General features: G+C 39.8%; 1 protein-coding gene across 2 annotated transcripts in view; it reads left to right on the forward strand.

The window, feature by feature from the left end:
- The window catches only part of gabrb3 (gamma-aminobutyric acid type A receptor subunit beta3), a gene marked incomplete at both ends in the record, with an annotated part of 90,214 nt that extends 73,237 nt beyond the window's left edge, over positions 1 to 16,977 (forward strand). For both annotated transcript variants that reach the window (XM_079244859.1, XM_079244860.1), the window contains 6 exons: positions 1,901 to 2,121; positions 6,376 to 6,458; positions 7,010 to 7,147; positions 11,634 to 11,786; positions 14,001 to 14,245; positions 16,630 to 16,977. In XM_079244859.1, the coding sequence (XP_079100985.1) occupies positions 1,901 to 2,121; positions 6,376 to 6,458; positions 7,010 to 7,147; positions 11,634 to 11,786; positions 14,001 to 14,245; positions 16,630 to 16,977 (1,188 nt within the window). The remainder of the gene's footprint in view (positions 1 to 1,900; positions 2,122 to 6,375; positions 6,459 to 7,009; positions 7,148 to 11,633; positions 11,787 to 14,000; positions 14,246 to 16,629) is intronic.
- Positions 16,978 to 18,002: the final 1,025 nt, after the last annotated feature.

The raw sequence follows: 18,002 nt of genomic DNA on the forward strand, positions 1-18,002 counted from the left end.
ATAAATGGATGGATGGATAAATGGATGGATGGATGAATGGATGATGGATAAATGGATAAATGGATGGATGGATGGATGGATGATGGATAAATGGATAAATGGATGGATGGATGGATGGATGATGGATAAATGGATGGATGGATGGATGGATGATGGATAAATGGATAAATGGATGGATGGATGGATGGATGGATGGATAAATGGATAAATTGATGGATGGATGGATAAATAAATGGATGGATGGATGGTATTGGCAGAGTGGGGGGCAGTGTCTGGTGAATGGCTTTGGCATGAAGGCAGCAGTCAACTTCTGGTACAGTTCACTACATATCTCTACCTTTTTCTATTTCCGTTTTTTAAAATCATGTCATGAATAAAGAAAAAAGCTTCAGTGGCAAGCAATAAAACAAAAGATTGCAGAAAGTATGCTAGCTTTTGTTCAGTTTTCTGCATCAAACACAGCCCACAAAGTACTTTATCAGCAGCCAATAGCTTTAACTGGTCAAGCGCTGGCAACACTGTCCTCCAGTACGACTGCCACCCCGTACACAAACCGAAGCGGCTCACTGTTGATAAGCCAGGCTTTGAAAAGACGCCTGAGGGTCCCTGCAGGCTGCTCGGAGCACCAGGAGGGTCTGCCTGCCGTGTTTCAAGCAAAAGCAAAGTTCAAAGCAGCTGAGCAGAATTGCTGAAGTGGGATAGTCTTAAAATAGCAGTGGTCCAGACATGGAAGGAGTGTGTTGGTTGATGAGCTCCATCGCTGTAGTGTGAGAGCTGTTGTGTAAAGCTGATTCACCATCCCACACCTCCGCTGTATGTGGGATGGCATCTTCTGTTCGCAGAGAGCGGGAGGGAATGAGGAGGGTGAGGGCATTCCTTAAAAAGACACAAACTAAACTTCAGCGAGAGGTTTTCTAGAGCTACACCTGGTCTGACTGGTCAAAAGGCCCCAGCTTGGCTCGGGGATGGTGGGTAGGGTTAGGTGATGCCTTCACTGTCTTTACAAAGATTAAAATACTTGATATTATTCCTGATTGAACACAGATTGAATAGGACGATATCAGAATCAATTACAGTGTCAGATCATTGATTGTTTTTACAGATTGTCCAGCTGCACTTTGCACCAGTCTTTTGGGTACTGAGTAATGAGAAAGCAAAGAATATAATTCAGCTGTTTATTTGACCAAAATCAGGTCAGCAGTTTCTCCGTTGAGACCTCACAGCTCACTTTCAAGCAATAATTAGTTCATGATAAATAAGTATTGTATTGGTTCTCAAATGTAAGCATTTTTAACACTATGTGTCATAAGTTTGCCAGCAGATTTTCACCATGGCCATGTTTTTATTTATTTCCTGAGACCTGCTTGTTTATTTATTTAAGAGAACATTAGTCAGCAGAACAAAGCCAAGTGAGCTGGTAAAAAGCTCCATTAAAGCCTGGAAAAAGCTTTTGTGTTTGATGGATCAACTTGTGGAGAAAGCAGCAGATGAAAGCTGAATAAATAATTGATGCCACTGCGTGTACAGTTGGCAATAAGTAATGATATTTATCTGTCAATATAAACAAAAAAAGTGATGCAGGGCCCGCAGAATTGGAAGCATTTTGTTTGACAGCTGCTGCCAGTATTGGGGAGGGCTTCTTATTGAGTCTGATCGTGGTTTGTGGTCACCCAGGGCAGACTGTCAACTCCAGAAATATCACTTTTGTTCCAACAACAAGAAAAATCCATCAATAGCTCCAGGCTGCAGGCATCAAGTGTTGAACTTGTTAACCTCCCAGAACTCTTGGGCTTCAGTTTGGATATCAATGGCTACGCTGGGCTCCAGGAAGTTCAAATATCTGCAAGAAATTATACTATTTATATTAAATCCTAAACTTCTCTGACTTTACTGTCTGCAGGACTACACACTGACCATGTACTTCCAGCAGTATTGGAGAGATAAGAGGCTGGCCTATGTGGGGATCCCTCTCAACCTGACGCTGGACAACAGAGTCGCGGATCAGCTTTGGGTCCCAGACACCTACTTCCTCAATGACAAGAAGTCCTTTGTGCATGGTGTTACAGTTAAAAACCGAATGATTCGGCTGCACCCGGATGGCACGGTTCTCTATGGACTCAGGTGAGAACTTCGACGACAACTTCATACTGTCATCTTCATCTTCCTGATTTGTAAGTCTTGCAGTTGTTTGCCAGCTGCTTAGAGATGATCTTATAGCCTTTACCTTCATCATGCTTGTCTACAATATTCTAATTTCCTGAGACAACTCTATATATAGACCCATTGACTGATTACAAGATTGTAGACACCTTCGATGCTAATTGGTGGACACACCTTGGACCAATATGTCCCTTTGGTAACATTATTTTCTAGGGGTACCGTCATTTTTCTCCAGGCCTGTTTCATTAGAGTGTTATTTTATATAATTCTGTTGAAGCATGGTTGGAAAGCAATGTCTGACTTTCACTGGTTAAATTTCATAGAATTTTTTTATTAGGGTCTGAACTATACGAAGTATCGATCGGGCCCTATTGTTGTTGTAATGTTTATTACAATTATTATTATTTTTGTCAGATTTAAGGTATTTCTGTGAGTTTTTCTCTCATTGACCGAAGGGTACCAAATATTTTGTCCATGTGTTTATGGCATGTCTTGAGCCTGAAACTTTGCTTGACCTACCTATGTGATATGCAATGAAATGGGACGATTAAAGCTCCTGCCTCAGCTTGGACAAGGACTATTACACCTCCATCATGCACAAGATTGACAGCTGCACCGTCTGCTCCCATGGCAACTGTCTTCTCTAACCACCCTCTTTCTTACCCAAGCTTCTTAACGGCCTCTTTGGTGGCGTCATACACCCTTTAAATAAAATCACATGATTGTTTCGCACAGTTATTTATTATTGCTTTAATATTTACCATAGACCAGACACCACCATCATGCCATCACACCTAACACCCTAATCAATATCATATGCTGAGTTCAAACAGTTTGATTTAAAACATACCTTGAGCGTGTGCATGTTGCATTTTGATGTGGCCAATCAAAGGATTCGTTGGTTTCCCTTGTAGCATATATGATTTCACATTCCTTTGTTGAAGCGTCGTCGTCCCCATTGATCATGATACATAGGGAGCGTTCTTAATCTTCTCGTGCATGTTCATCCTGTTGTCGCTGCTATGATGCCAACTAACCATGCACAATGTGTTGTAACTGTGGCGTACACTGTTCTTCCTTTGCAGATCAATTTGGCCTCTAAATTTGGTAAAAGGCAGTTCTTATTTTGCTGTTGAATTGGTCGTATTAAGCTTTAGAATAGATTCGGTCTCCTCTGCGCACTGCTCAGCTGCTTCTTGTTTTCCAAATGCAACTGGGAGTGGAGTTGACTTTCATTACGCAGGTCATGGCACAATTTATTTCAAACTGGCACTGTGTTTAATCAAAGTGTTTTAATTGTGTGTTCCCAGTTTTAAAAGCAAATTTTGCTTTTTTTTTCTGCATTCTTTACTAAGTCTTTTCAGCAATACAGGAAAGAGAAAAAAAGGATATATAAAAAATAAAGGTAATCCTTTTTTCCACCGTTAGCTCGAGATCACAGGATACATTGTGATAAATTGTGATAATGGACATCCCAAAAAAATTCACCTGACATGTCTCAGTCAGTGAAGCCTGCAACGGACATTAGATGAAGGAACATCCTGATCACTTGACCAGATTTAAATTGTACCAGGTCTGACAAAGGCTGAAATTCTCATGTGTCTCACTATTATGTTTTACCAATCACTCATTCACAAAGTTACACATAAACACCATGACTGTAGTCCCTCTCCCCCACTTGTCACAGGCTAGTTTTACCCATGAAACCAGGTGTAACACAGTAACTACCCTACTTTCTATGCACATTAATCATCTTGGAAAACAAAGTTTGTTTTCTCGGGAAAACTGCCCCCCTCCTTATCTTACGATAATGAAAAAATTAACTCTTTTTCTCAATATGACGTTTAAAAGAATAACAGTCGTTCCCATAGATTGTATATAAAAAGATGGACGGAGCCTTCACCCAAAGGCTTTGAGGAGCTGAATTGAAGCTAAGTGGGTGGTTCCTACCATCGCCATCTTGACAGGGGCATGCGTGTCGTCTTGCCCATAAAATACAAATATGGGCAAAGAGGTGGAGCTGAGAGGGGGGCTGTGAGCGTCATGGTGGATGATTGACATTGAGCAAACTCCTAGCTTTCTGTAGCTAAGAGCTAACTGAGCTAACCCGGAGATAACAGGAGCTAACCAGCTAACGGAGGTAAGCGGGCTAAAGCTAAGTCACGTTGCTAACCGGCTAAAAAACGCGGTTGTTCTACGTTCTTCTGACTTGAAGCGGGAGATCGGATGCCTATCCAAAGGACACACCCCTAAATATGCCTGTAAGATAGTGACGGTGCTATGCTGGTTGGAGCTTGCACTTTAACGGTGTTTATTAAGCCAACTGAAGTTTCCAATTTGTCCTCTTTGCACTTGACATGAATTGTGGTTCTAGGACAGAAATGAAATAATATCAGCAACTAAATAATCATGCAAAATATTACAGTTTTTGCATAAACAGGCTTTCTATATGGCCATGAAGCTGCCTCAGTGCCATGCATGATCTGCTCATGTGAACAGTGCATGGCATCAATTAAGCAAAAGAATATAGATTTCCACTAAATAAACTGTATTACAAAATTAGACTTAACTTACTGGAATGACAATTCAGAATTAAACTTAATTCTGAAGTAAGTGGCTAGTAATGTCTATTATGAAAATATTCATTCCTGTTGTTCTGCGTTTAATCGTTACTTTGTCCTATCCTGATGATGCACATGTGCGGTCCTCTGCCTTCCATCTCCAGTACGCTGTCTTCCTCTCCTCTGGCTGAAAAAGGAAAGTAGCATGCTTGTATCGAGCTGCTACTTCAAAAATATAATCAAAATTGAAGCAAAAAATGTTATAACCAAAGTTAATTCTGAATTGAAAAACATCAAGTTACTGTAGCCACTGTGAACTACCAGGCTGAAGATGGGAGCAGCAGTTTGTCAGCAACAAAATAAATTCAATAATAAAAATAATAATAATCAAAACAAACTCAAATTTACTGGTTGCACTACTCGCACTGTCTCACATTTCATCCATCCATCCATTTTCTTTACCACTTGTTCCAGTTGGGCAAGAGACAGGGTACGTCTTGGACAGGTCGCCAGTCCATCACAGGGCTGTCTCACATTTTAATCTCAAATTCGACCATTTGTTTGCAGTCTGGCGTCCTAAATTACATGGTCATCTATCTCATGAAATGCAGATACAACACATTGTAGATATTCACACATGAAGCATCTGTAATACCCAGATAGGAAACTGATCTGGACTTTCCTCAAACTGATCCAAACTCAATAAAATAATATATGCATGTACAAAAAAAGATCATTTTTACTCGTATTTTTAATCCTCTCATTGTGCTTTCTGTGATGGGATATCCTTGAATACCTGGAAATTCGGCCACACTAAAAGCAATGAAAAGATCTTAAAAGTTTATTAAGATGGGGGAAGTTGAGGGGGAAGATAGGATCCGGTCCAGCGGGGAATGGCGATTGGCTCCCGAAAAGATGTTGGAATCCAGAATCCAAAGACGTGGTAGTTAGGCAGGCATGGGTTATACCAAGAGGCAGAGGTCAGGCTACTTATCCAGTTGGAGAAGGCAAGAATCCGTGGTCGTTTGGAGCAGGGGCCGAAGTCCAGGCAAAACACAAGGCGAGAAGGAACCGACAAGGGCAAGACAAGATTAATCTGTGGAACAAGACATGGTCGACAACCAGAATCTGGAGATGACACAGAACGCTGGATAACAACATGAGAAGCTCCTCCGATCATCTGGCAGGGAAACTGAGACAGGAGAGGGATTAGGTTGAGCAGAGAGCAGGTGAGGACGCCGTGCAGTCAGGTAGCACAGGTGGAGCAGATGAGGTTGATGAGGAAGAGGATGTTCCTACAGAGCAGCAATCATGACACTTTCTGTAATTAGCCATCAGTCCATCTCCTTAGTGCTTGGTTTTACAATACTCTTGGCTGTTACTCCATTATTTAGCTCCACACTTCATTTCTGAGATTCATCAAGTAGCAGGGAGCTTCATTTGCTTCACTGAAGTCATTTAAGCCACAGTTCAATACATTTTCATCTGAATACTGAAGATTAATCTCTTAACTCCAGTCCTAAATTGTTCTATCTGCAGCTCAAAAAAAGATTCGGTATAAACATGCATCTGTTATTATTGTCAGGTTTTCCTTTCATAGCTAAACAACATCTTTTATACCTACGTCTTACTTTTTGTTTACGTTTTGATTCAGGATCACAACGACAGCAGCCTGCATGATGGATCTGAGGCGGTACCCGCTGGACGAGCAGAACTGCACCCTGGAAATTGAAAGTTGTAAGTTTAAGCCCCACATCTGCTGCTTAGCAGAGAAATACAGCCATACTTTTTCATCACTTAAAAATATGAACAGTGTCCGGATTCTCGTAAAAAAGAAACAAGTTCTCACACTCCTTCCTTTGCGGAGACAGAAACTGCACCGACTGCTGAATTGCTCTGGATTTATTAACCGGTCGTATCTCAGTGAGATTGCTCGCTGCACCCTCTCCAGCCAAAACAACTTTGTCCACACACCAGAGCTTTAAGCAGACAGTGATTTTCTCAGTAGAGCTCAGCAATGATTAGTTCAGCATCATCCATCATGATGACATGCTTGACCATCTGGGCTGTCATCAGACTATTGACAGCTATGGATCCCTTCTATGTGTGATAAGTCTGTCTTCCTGCAGTTCCCACAAAGATTTACATCTCTTGCAATCTGCAGTTCATAGCACCCCGATGTAAATCAGCCATAGATTAAGTATGGCCATCCAACAAAATGAGACGGCCTCACTTTTCAGGACGTTTCTGCTCATAAGAATCACAGCTTATGCCTCCATTTCTCCCAGACGGTTACACAACAGATGATATCGAGTTCTACTGGAAAGGAGGAGACACTGCTGTTACCGGGGTGACACGCATCGAGCTCCCTCAGTTCTCCATAGTCGACTACAAACTGGTCTCCAGAAACGTTGTCTTTTCCACAGGTGAGTGAAAGAATCTTCAATAAGGGAGTTTAAGTGACACTCATGGTATTTTATATGAAAGAAAAAATTCTGTGGGACATTTTTCTCCTTTCTGTGTCCATTTTCATGCCCCACCCAAGAGACACATGGTCGGGGGGGAAATGTATAATAATTAGCATTATTTTCAGTTCTCTAAATCCTAGTAAAGAATTTACTGCAGCAGAGAATTAAAATCCACTTCAATAACTTCAGATAAAAACAACAAACAAGGAAAACAATGAAATTCTGGGGCAGCTTTATTCATCTGACAGCTGAAGGCTATTTGATAAAGGCAATTACTCATAAAACGTGAATAAAAATATGGGATTATCTATATAACACCACTTATAAATTATTAACCCAAAACAGAAGCAGCCAGATTAGCAGCAACAGAATAATAACATACTCAGACGACACCAAAGTCCTTCTGAAAGAGAAAGATACAAAGCTGTCACAGATATCGTATCGATTGAAGCAGGCAAACATTTCCATAAATTGGAGGGTCGATAGAATAATCTGAGGCTATTTAGAAGGTGAACTGAGTGGACAGGAGGAAACAAAGCAGGTCAGTAAGTCTGAGATGGATGTCGGGAACATTTAAGGCTTTGAAGATGAAGATATGAAGATCCAACAGGAAGGCAGTGAAGAGAAGCAAAGCGGTGATGTAGGAAAGTTTTTTTATATCGGCTTTGTTTTGAATCAGTTGGAGGTGACGAAGGGAGGCTAGACTGATACCTGAGTACAATGAATTAGTCAAAGCAGAGTATAAAAAGCATGAATAACTTTGTACGTCAGCATTAGAAAGAAAATACCCGATTCTAGCTTGAAAAACAAGACTGAACCAAGTTTGACCTGAGCATCAAAATTAAGATTAGACTTTTATTAGTCCCAGACTTCTAAGGACACATGCAGACTGGCACCATTTGGCCTATTTTCACCCCTTAAATCCTTTACTTTTTAACTGTTATTTATAGATAAAAGACTTGTGGATGAATTATTTTACTGAACTACTTTTACTGGACCATTGGCTGATGTAACAGGACTGGGTTGCTGCAGTATCATCTGCTACTGGAGTACAGTATAGCTTCATAGATAAATTGCATTGCTGACTGGTCAGCAATGTGTTTATTGAACCTAAATTTATGATCGTAGCGAGGAATGATATACATCTTTCACATCGGAATACTTTTAGCTTTATGATGGTGTATATCATGTGCAGGTATTTGGAAGGTACACTGTATTTGTCACGTCTGGCTGGTTCGCTTGGAGCAGTGTGAATGTGCGTTTGAATCCTGTTGCGGACCAAAGAACCGAACTTTGATCAGCTTGAAATTGGCCGTGGTTTACTTGCAAGTGAACCCCGGTGTGTTTTGCTTGCAGTGTGAAAGCAAAAAATCAAATGAACCAAAGAGATGAAGTGATGTCGAGCTGCATGGTGGATATCTTGCTGCCTCTCCTGCTGCTCAAACAGAATTATGTCTGAACACCCAAAGCAAAAGAAACCTGACTGAACTGATTGTGTTGTTGCTCCATTGTTTACCTGCGATGTAAGAGCCGTTGTAGCTCATGGCCATGAAACAAGCTGGATTTATTCTTTCTTTCAGATAGTATCGTCCCCTAGTGAGCTGTTGTTGTACCTGCATTTCAAGGCGGTCTGGCCGGCTGAATAAAGTGTAGTATGAACACAAACCAAATCAAACAAAGGTGCAAAATATTTCTGGATCCCTGCCCAATCGAACCGAGTCACCCACCCAAACATTTTGGGTGATATTTTCCTGAAAGCTTGCAGAGAATAGAAACAACAGGGTCAGCAGACATTTGGAAACTAAAATGAATAGACTTTTGTAAGTGAATTTTAGTATGTTTAATGTGATCCAGGATTTAATTGCATCAACGTAAGTGTTGCGCCCCTATACAAGGGTAGCTGATAAAGAAAGAGAAATAGTCAAGAGAGAGACTAGATGATGTTTCCTTACGAGAGAATTTACTTGAAACCATTAATGAACACACAACATGAAGATGTCAGATTCAAAGCAGTAGGATACATTGGTGAATATCCAGTAACATACATATAGCCTGAACGGTGTTGATATCCTTAGTGGCTAACACCACACAGTTGCTCTCCAACAAAACATTTATAAAAACACATGAAATACTCACAGAAATAGTGCATAAGTGAATGTCAGATATATTTTATTTAAACACAAAGGCTCAATAATAGCATGACCACCGTGTACTCGTGCTGGCACAGCTAACTTGTGAGGCTAACACGAGAGGCTAACACTCACATTAACTGAGCTAAACGTTCCCACTTCTTAAAAAAATCAATGCAGTGTCATTTCAGCTCTAAACATAAGGTCAGTACAGTGAAACAATTACTGGATACCTGATAAAGAAAGAGAAATAGTCAAAAGAGAGACTAGGATGATGTTTCCTCATGATGGAATCTACTCGATGAAGGAAACGCCGCCGAGCCCGCCGTGAACATCCATGGACAAACAATCCCAGAGTAACGGCTCGACCGATAAAGGGCACAGGAGTCTACCTGAATAAGTTATCTTCGTTATGACACATACATGCTCTTAACCCAAAGAAATAAGTTTTCTGGTTCATTTTAACAAAAGTATTCTTTAACTGCTATGTGCAGTTTAGACAGTTTTTATCACGTGACGAATCAAACCTTTTTATCCCTTTTTTTAGGAATGAAGTCACCATATGAATTATACCCTCTTTGGAAGGTACAGACTGTGGTTATGGGAGAGGGGGTGTCTATATTATGTTTTCTCAACCCGTCACTTACGTAGTGAGACTCATGAGACACGTGGGATCGGCGGGTTTTTATCAGTACGTACAGCTGAGTGTCATCAGCATAAAAATGACCATGTACAGTTTGTGATGCAGTTAAAGTGCGGTTGGTGTGTGGTTGGTCAGGTCTGACAGAAACTATCATCAAAACAGTGTTTAATAATTACATGACTTTTTAACACATATATTTCTATTATTGTTTGTTTTTATTACTAGAACTATATTAACTTCAGACATGATGCTGCTAAAACGGTTACTGTAGGTTCAGAGGTGTAAATGAAGTATAGAATTTATCTGAAGCAAAGTTAAACAGAAAACAACAACTAACAATGAAAACAAAACTAAAGCAATCTTTTTAAACTGGTTTTAAAGTTATTCACTTTGTAGAATTTCACATATAAGGTTGTTCCCTGACTGAATTTCTTGTCTATTACAATTACTATGTTTGTAATATGTTTGAACCTCTTGTCAGAATTGGGAGTAACATCAGAGAAGCAACTGCTCCCTTTCTTCAAGCTCTTGATGAATAATAAAGGATTAACAGTAACATGATGTATTCCTGTGGCAGAGTGTAGATAGTATGAATTATTCTCTTATATTAATGAGAAAACAATTAGTATTTTCATTTCTGAATTAATGGTATGGACGATAGAGACTGTTTTAATGTCGTTGAGGACATGAACCAAAGATGGCAATTAGAGCTAAAGATCACATCCTGATGAGATATAATCTGAAAAGCATCTACTGATGCATTTAATGTATTCTGATGAGGCTTTGGTTGATTTATTAAGACATTGTGGACATATGTTTATACAACTCCAATTCCAAGGAAGTTGGAAAATGTAAAATAAAACAAAGCATATTAGATATTGACGCTGAGATATTTGATCATTTTATGGAAAATATAGGTTCATTTTGAATGTGATGGCAGCAATGCATCTCTGATAGGTTGTAACATGGTGATGTTTTTGTGTAGCATCTCTTCTTCTAACATCTGTCTGTAAATATCTGGGAAGTGAGGAAAGCAGGTGCTGGAGTTTTAGTAGAATGCTGTCCTATTCTGGTCTGATGCAGGATTCCTGCTGCTTTACAGTCCTGGACCTTGTTGCTGGATTTTTCTTTTTTTTGATGGTTCAGATGTTTTGTACTGGTGAAAGGTCTAGACTGCAGGTAGACCAGTTCTCCTGTTGCACCATGCTGCTGTGATGAATGCAACAGAGATTCTTCCGAAGTCTCTGAATCTTTGGATGAGATTGTATACTGTATGTTGTGGGAAATATGGGCTTAAGAGATTTGCAAGTCATTGCATTTTTTTTTCCATTTAAAACAGTGTCCCATCATTTTTTTTAAAATTATCATTACGCATTGACAGGTACATTAAATCACATTTAATGTGTTCTCTTAATATTATTGTAATTTCTCATTAATGGAAAACTATTTTGATATGTAAAAAACTCAGAGTGCACTGTCAGATATAGCTATTTTATTGTGAAATGCTTAATTAACTGGTTTCTTAGTTAGTAATAGCTGTTTAAGAACAACATTAAACTTCATCAGATTATTTGCACGTCTATCAATTCTGTCATGAACCAAAACAAAGCCATCTCCATGTTTCTTCAGAAACATAAGTCGTCCATTTCCTCCATGATGTCTTGTCCTGCAGGTGCCTACCCACGACTGTCTCTGAGCTTCAAGCTGAAGCGGAACATTGGATACTTCATCCTACAGACGTACATGCCCTCCATCCTCATCACCATCCTGTCCTGGGTGTCGTTCTGGATAAATTATGACGCCTCGGCTGCCAGAGTTGCATTAGGTATGATTTGTTTTGTGCAGTGGATTAACACAATTTTTGTGGGAAACATAAGATGTGATGGTTAGTTAACACCATGCGTCCAAAAAGGATTTCCCTCATGGGGGACCTTGCCAGTATAAAGTGTCTTCCTTGTGGAGGAATGCACATACTGCGAAACAGGAAATGAAAACAGAAGAAAGGAGCAGGAGGTAATGAGGATGTTGTAAATAGATGGTATGGGTGCCAGCAGACAATGTGTCTGTTTTAAATGGAAATGTTTGACTAATGGCTTCTCTCTGCTCAAAAATGCAGCTGTGAAATTATGTCTGGCTAAAGAAAATTTATTACACCAACCTCAGGGAAGCAGTTTCTAGTCAGCAGGATACATTCAAGTTCAATGAAAGTGGAGAATTTGAACATTTTGAATATAACTTAATCCTGAGGAGACAATTGAGAAAGTTTTTATGCTTTTTGACCCAGGAGCCACCATTTAACCCTTAATGATCTGGTTCTTCACAATGTACAGTCCACACAGCTCATTGACATGATTCCCAGCAGCACCGGGACATTGTTTTAAACCAATAGAATACAGCCATTCAATGATCCAGCAGCACTGATATAAAATGAAAATATTGACTTAAAAATAATTATTATTTGTGAAAAAAAACCAAAAAAACATAAATAAAAAAAAACATGAATGTATATGAAAGATGGACGGAGCCACCAACAGTTAAAAGTGAAGCCTATGCGGAAGTGCATAAAACTGCAGTTCCCTCTTCATCCACTAGGGGCTGCAAAACAGAGCAAATCCCCATAGACTCCCATGTTAAAAAGACCAACTTCACAGCAGAAATAAACATGTTTACAGCAGAAATAAACATGTTTACAGCCTGGTTCAAAAGTCCATTTTCGGTTTAATAGGTCAGGTTTACCTTCATGACAACTGTGGGGGGAAGGAATTATTTTCTAACTTCTTTGTTTAGAAGTAATTTCTTGTAGAAATTTGGCATATTTAGGGGCGTGTCCTTTTGATTGACAGGTATCCCATCTCCTGCTTCGAGAGGGAGAAACGTAGAACAACTGTAGTTTTTAGCCGGTTAACAACGTGACTTAGTTTTAGCCCGCTTGCCTCCGTGAGCTAGTTAGCTCCTGTTTGCTTGGTTAGTTCTTGGCTACAGGCAGTTTGGAGATCGCTAGATGTCAATCATCCACGACACGTGTACAGTCCCCCTCTCAGCTCTACCTCTTTGCCCATTTTTGTATTTTTCGGTAGAGACATTACGCATGATGCTGCCAAGATGGCGATGGTAGGAACCGCCCACCAAGCTTCAGTTCAGCTCTTCAGAAACCTAAAGGTGACATTACGGAGACGCCGTCCATCTTCTATATACAGTGTAACTGCTTATCTATTTATTTATTGTATAAATTTTGATTAAAAAAAAACAAAACAATGCAGTTATTTCCCAGTCTTATTCACTATGGAAAACAGTGGGAATCTCCTTTCTTCCTCATCCTGATGATCCGTATGACCTTCAGCGAGTCGCCTTCACCATGTCTACATGACTAGATGTGTTGAGTTGCTGCCATGGTGACTGGCTGATGGTTTAACAAGCAGTTGAACAGGCAGACATAATAAAGGTGAATCCATGACTGTTTCCATAAAAGAGCAGTTATTCTTGAAGTAAGACATTAAAGGATCATCCTGATTTCTATTAGGAAGTTGTGGCAAAATCCTCTGTCCTTTACTGTATCTGCTGAATACCTGCAGGCTCTTCTGACTTCTGAGATAATTCAGTTTCCTGCTAGTCTCTCTTTGCTCTCTAGAAATTGGTGCCATTTACCTTCTTTTTACCGTCTCTCATACACTAAGACGCCGAGCATGTTTGTTTTAATTATGTGAACATGAATCGACAAAAACAACGCACACCGTCCAGGTCGGTGAGCTTTCCAGAGGACTCTGAAACATCACAGGCACGTTATCGTAGATGGTGCACATTATCATCAGACTGACTACTCCGCTGTTTTATATTTGCTGAGTCTGTTCACTCGTTTTGTGCAACATGAGCTGTAAAACATAGTGTTGGGTGTTTTCTGCTTGCCTGAGCTAAAACTTCCCAAGATACACTGAAGCATCACCTGCAGCTCATGAAAATGAGTCTCAGTCAGACTTCATTTCTCATTTGTTTTGTGTATTGGCGAACTATTTCCTACCTGATTAAGACTTTTTTTTTCCAGGGATCACCACTGTGCTGACAATGACAACCATCAACACACATTTGAGGGAAACACTACCCAAGATCCCGTACGTTAAAGCTATAGACATGTACCTGATGGGCTGCTTCGTGTTTGTTTTCCTGGCTCTGCTGGAATACGCCTTCGTCAACTACATCTTCTTTGGACGAGGTCCTCAGATGCAGAAAAAACTGGCTGAGAAGGCGCTGAAGGCAAATAATGAGCGCAACAAATTTGACAAGCCCAAGGTGAGAATCCCTTCCGAACACCCAGAAGATGATGCAGGTTTTTCTTCACACATCCTCATGGTATTTATTTACAGTCAACCACACATAATTCCTGCTCTTGCCAAGTTTGGCAGGAACTAAGATAAAGAAATGACCTCTAATATGCCAGTTAAAGGTGAGATCAAAGTTTATGTTGACAAGGAAACTAATATAAATGCAACTGAAACGAACAGCTTTTTTTTTTTTTTACATTCATCAAATTCTTAGAAAATGCATGAAGTTGGGTTCCCCTCAGCTTGTTGTTGGGTTATGACCTCCAAGTGTAACCAGTCGTATCCACTAGCAAGGCTTTAGCAGCAGAGGTAATCAGTCCTGTGAACTGTCCAACACACTCGACCTGTATTTTTACCTGTGCTTACGGGGAGCTGCTTCAGCTCCAATGTTACACAATAGCTTCCGTTCCCAGAATTCAGCCCCTCAATTTGCTCCGTATTCCCGTCACAGCTGATGGTGGGGATTGCAGGGTATAATGGGTATAATTTAGGCCCTTCGTACCATCAGGATATAAAGTATAAAAAAGTGACTCTGGTTCAGCATTGAATGACTTACCTGTTCGACATTGAGAGTCTGTGGCTCCACAATGATCGTCTCTTTGACTTCTTCAATGTGAAGATCTGAAGGCATCCAGACAAAAGCCTCTGTGTTTGTGTTTCTTCTGGCTAGTCCACCCTGGAGGGAGTCAATTGCAAGTCTTCATCTCTTAAACAGTCCAATCAGGTACAAGGCCGTCGTCACTCACGGGGGGTGAGTGTCTGTCGCTTGACAGCTGCGGTGCAAAGTTTGGCCTCTTCATTTAACAAACCAACATGTTTTATCCCGCCGCTCTAACAGTCACTTCCCTCATCGTCGTGTGGGCATGTTCCTGTTAGGGATGGGCGTATCAGTACTCTGGAGTCGATACTTTGATATCAAAATATCAGAGCTGATATTTTCTGGACTATGCCAATACCACTGTGCTGATACAAAACATGCATTTAGCTCACGTTAATGATCATTTTAGACAATAAAATGACATTCTGCTCTTCTGTGTCACATGACTGTGGCAGCCTATCAGACATCACGATGATGCATAATAATGATGATGATGATGCTAGTGCTGGTGATGATGATGTGTTTTAATATTATACTAGTTGAATACGAACCCTTTTTTATTATATCTATTATATCACTATCATACATTATATTTTTTTCTAGACAATTTAAGACATTTGAATGATCTGATTTTAATTTGTAAACTTATGAAAATATTTCTTCTAATCTTATTTTTATTTCATTTACTCAGTGATATAAAAGCATATATGTATTTCTGCTCATTATTATTAGTTTTATTTATATTTTACATTGCCGTTGTAATAAAGATATTATTGTACATTGTATCATTGCCCCTTAAATTTTCATTTAAGGGGCAGAAAGTATAACTACTGGTATAAGTATCGATGAGAAATTAGCATAAAGTAATTATATCATCAGAACAGGTAAAATTTAATTATCGCCCATCCCTAATTCCTTTTCTTTCATTCATTCATTCATTCTCCTAACGGCTTATTCTGATGAAGGGTCGTTCGGAAGCTGGAAGCTGTCTTTGGGCAAAAGGCAGGGTGCACCCTGGACATCTCGCCAGTCCATCGCAGTCTAATTCCTTTTAACATCGTCAATTTGTTATTCTCTACTTATATTAGGATATGGTCACTTTCTTCTACTTGTTATTGGTAATATTTATTTGCGTCACAAATAAAACATTTCTTAGAGCAAGTTTTCATGTCGTCACCTTCCTAAAATAAAGGTCAAAGTAATTTAAAAATAAATTTCTTATTATCTGGTTTAGCTTTTTGTGTTTTTAGAAAATTTTGGGAAAAAAATGACTTTGGACATTATTTTAAGAGGGTGACAATATAAAAATGAGTTCTTGAGCAGACCCTGACGGTCATTGTTGCACACTGAAAATAGGTTGCTTCATAAGCTTGCATCAAAGAAGACAGAATTATTAAATAAAAACTCACCATGTCGCTTCCTCTCATGTCCATCGTCTGTGTTTGTTTTGTGCCTCTTTTTTTGCTTGAGGTGTCAGTGATTTATTTCTTTTTGTGTAGGAAGCAAAACCTTTCATGACATGAGTGTAAAAGCCATCCAAGTCCAACCTTGAGCTGATTTGTGAGAAGTGATTTAACTTTGGGACAAAAAAAACCTGCTTTTGAAGGCTGGTCCCAGTTTTCCAAAGTGTAATCTGTCACCCTGCTGGAGGAGACCGGCTCGGGAACCCTGACGCACGCAGCACATGTGTCATCAGTCACCGAGGCCTCAGCTCACACCCCATTTTTAACACTGCTGCTGTCTGTTATTCTCAGGTCGACTCCCAGGGGAACATTTTGCTGACAACCTTGGAGATCCACAATGAGATGGGGGGAAACGAGATCACAACCACGCTGAGCGAGAGTCACAACTCCACCTCCATGGTGTTTGACAACTCGGGGGTCCAGTACAGGAAGTCAAGTGCGCTGCATGAATCAGGCCGCCTGAGCTTAGATAAGAACGCACATTTTAAGAGAGCACGTCTGCAGAGACGATCTTCGCAGCTCAAAATAAAAATCCCTGACCTCACCGATGTGAACGCCATAGACAGATGGTCACGGATTATATTCCCCTCCATCTTCTCCCTCTTCAACCTCATCTACTGGCTTTACTACGTCAATTAACTCTCTGATTTTCAAACCCAACTCGCTAGTTTTTGAACGAGAGACTTCTTTATGTGACACACCTGACATGGCATAATCCTGAATTACTTTTCTTTTTTTTTTACACCACAAGAAGTGAAGACTTTCATGTGAGAGCAGATACTTTGATCACAAGTATTTAACTACGGTACTTCTAAAAGACTTATATGTACAACCAGTCTCTGCTCCAACCACTTTGAACACTTGGGACACGGTTTGGAGGGCTGCAATTTAAAAATGTTTCTTACATTGCTTAAGATCAGTAATTACATTTATCTACATGATTTCAGTATTATATGTGGTCACACTATGAGTGTTAGCACTCCAGTCCATCATTCTTTACGTGAAGGGCAAGCATGATTTATACGGACTGAACTCATACATTATTATCTGCTAATGTTTTGCAATTAAACCAGATTAAATTTGTAGCTCTGACACTTTGTGAAATATCCTTGTTTGTTTTGATGTTTGATGCCAATCTCATGTCTGATGACAGCAGCTTATTAGCTTAGCTTAGCATAGCTTAGCATGAAACTAAAAACAAGTGAAAACAAGACGCAGTATTTTTCCAAAATCTTCAAACCTTCCTTTAATTTGCCTTGGAGTTGAAGCCCCGTCACTCAAGTGTACACTCAAGCTAAAAATGTTTAGAAAAAGAATAGCTTTAATATCAATTTCCTTTTTTAAAGCAGACACCAGCACTTTATAAAAACATTATAACAAACAAAGTAATAGTTTAGCTTTAACTTATTAGATGTCATGTTGCTAACGATACTGTTATCAGAGGCTGCGGTGGCCGACGGGTGCAAACGTGATTTATATAGAAAAACAGATGCATATAGGAATAGAAATGCAAGCGGGCAACGTTGCGTGTACAGAAGAGCTCTGCAGATCCGAAAACGTAATGCAAAAAAAAAAAACCACAAAAAAAGCGTTCCAAATTAAGAAACAAACTGCAATGACAGAAAAGTGCTGCATAAACGAAAACAGCTGCAACAAGAAAACGC

This window comes from Telmatherina bonti (genome assembly GCF_933228915.1).
Source record: "Telmatherina bonti genome assembly, chromosome: 8".
Classification (NCBI taxonomy): Eukaryota; Metazoa; Chordata; class Actinopteri; order Atheriniformes; family Telmatherinidae; genus Telmatherina; species Telmatherina bonti.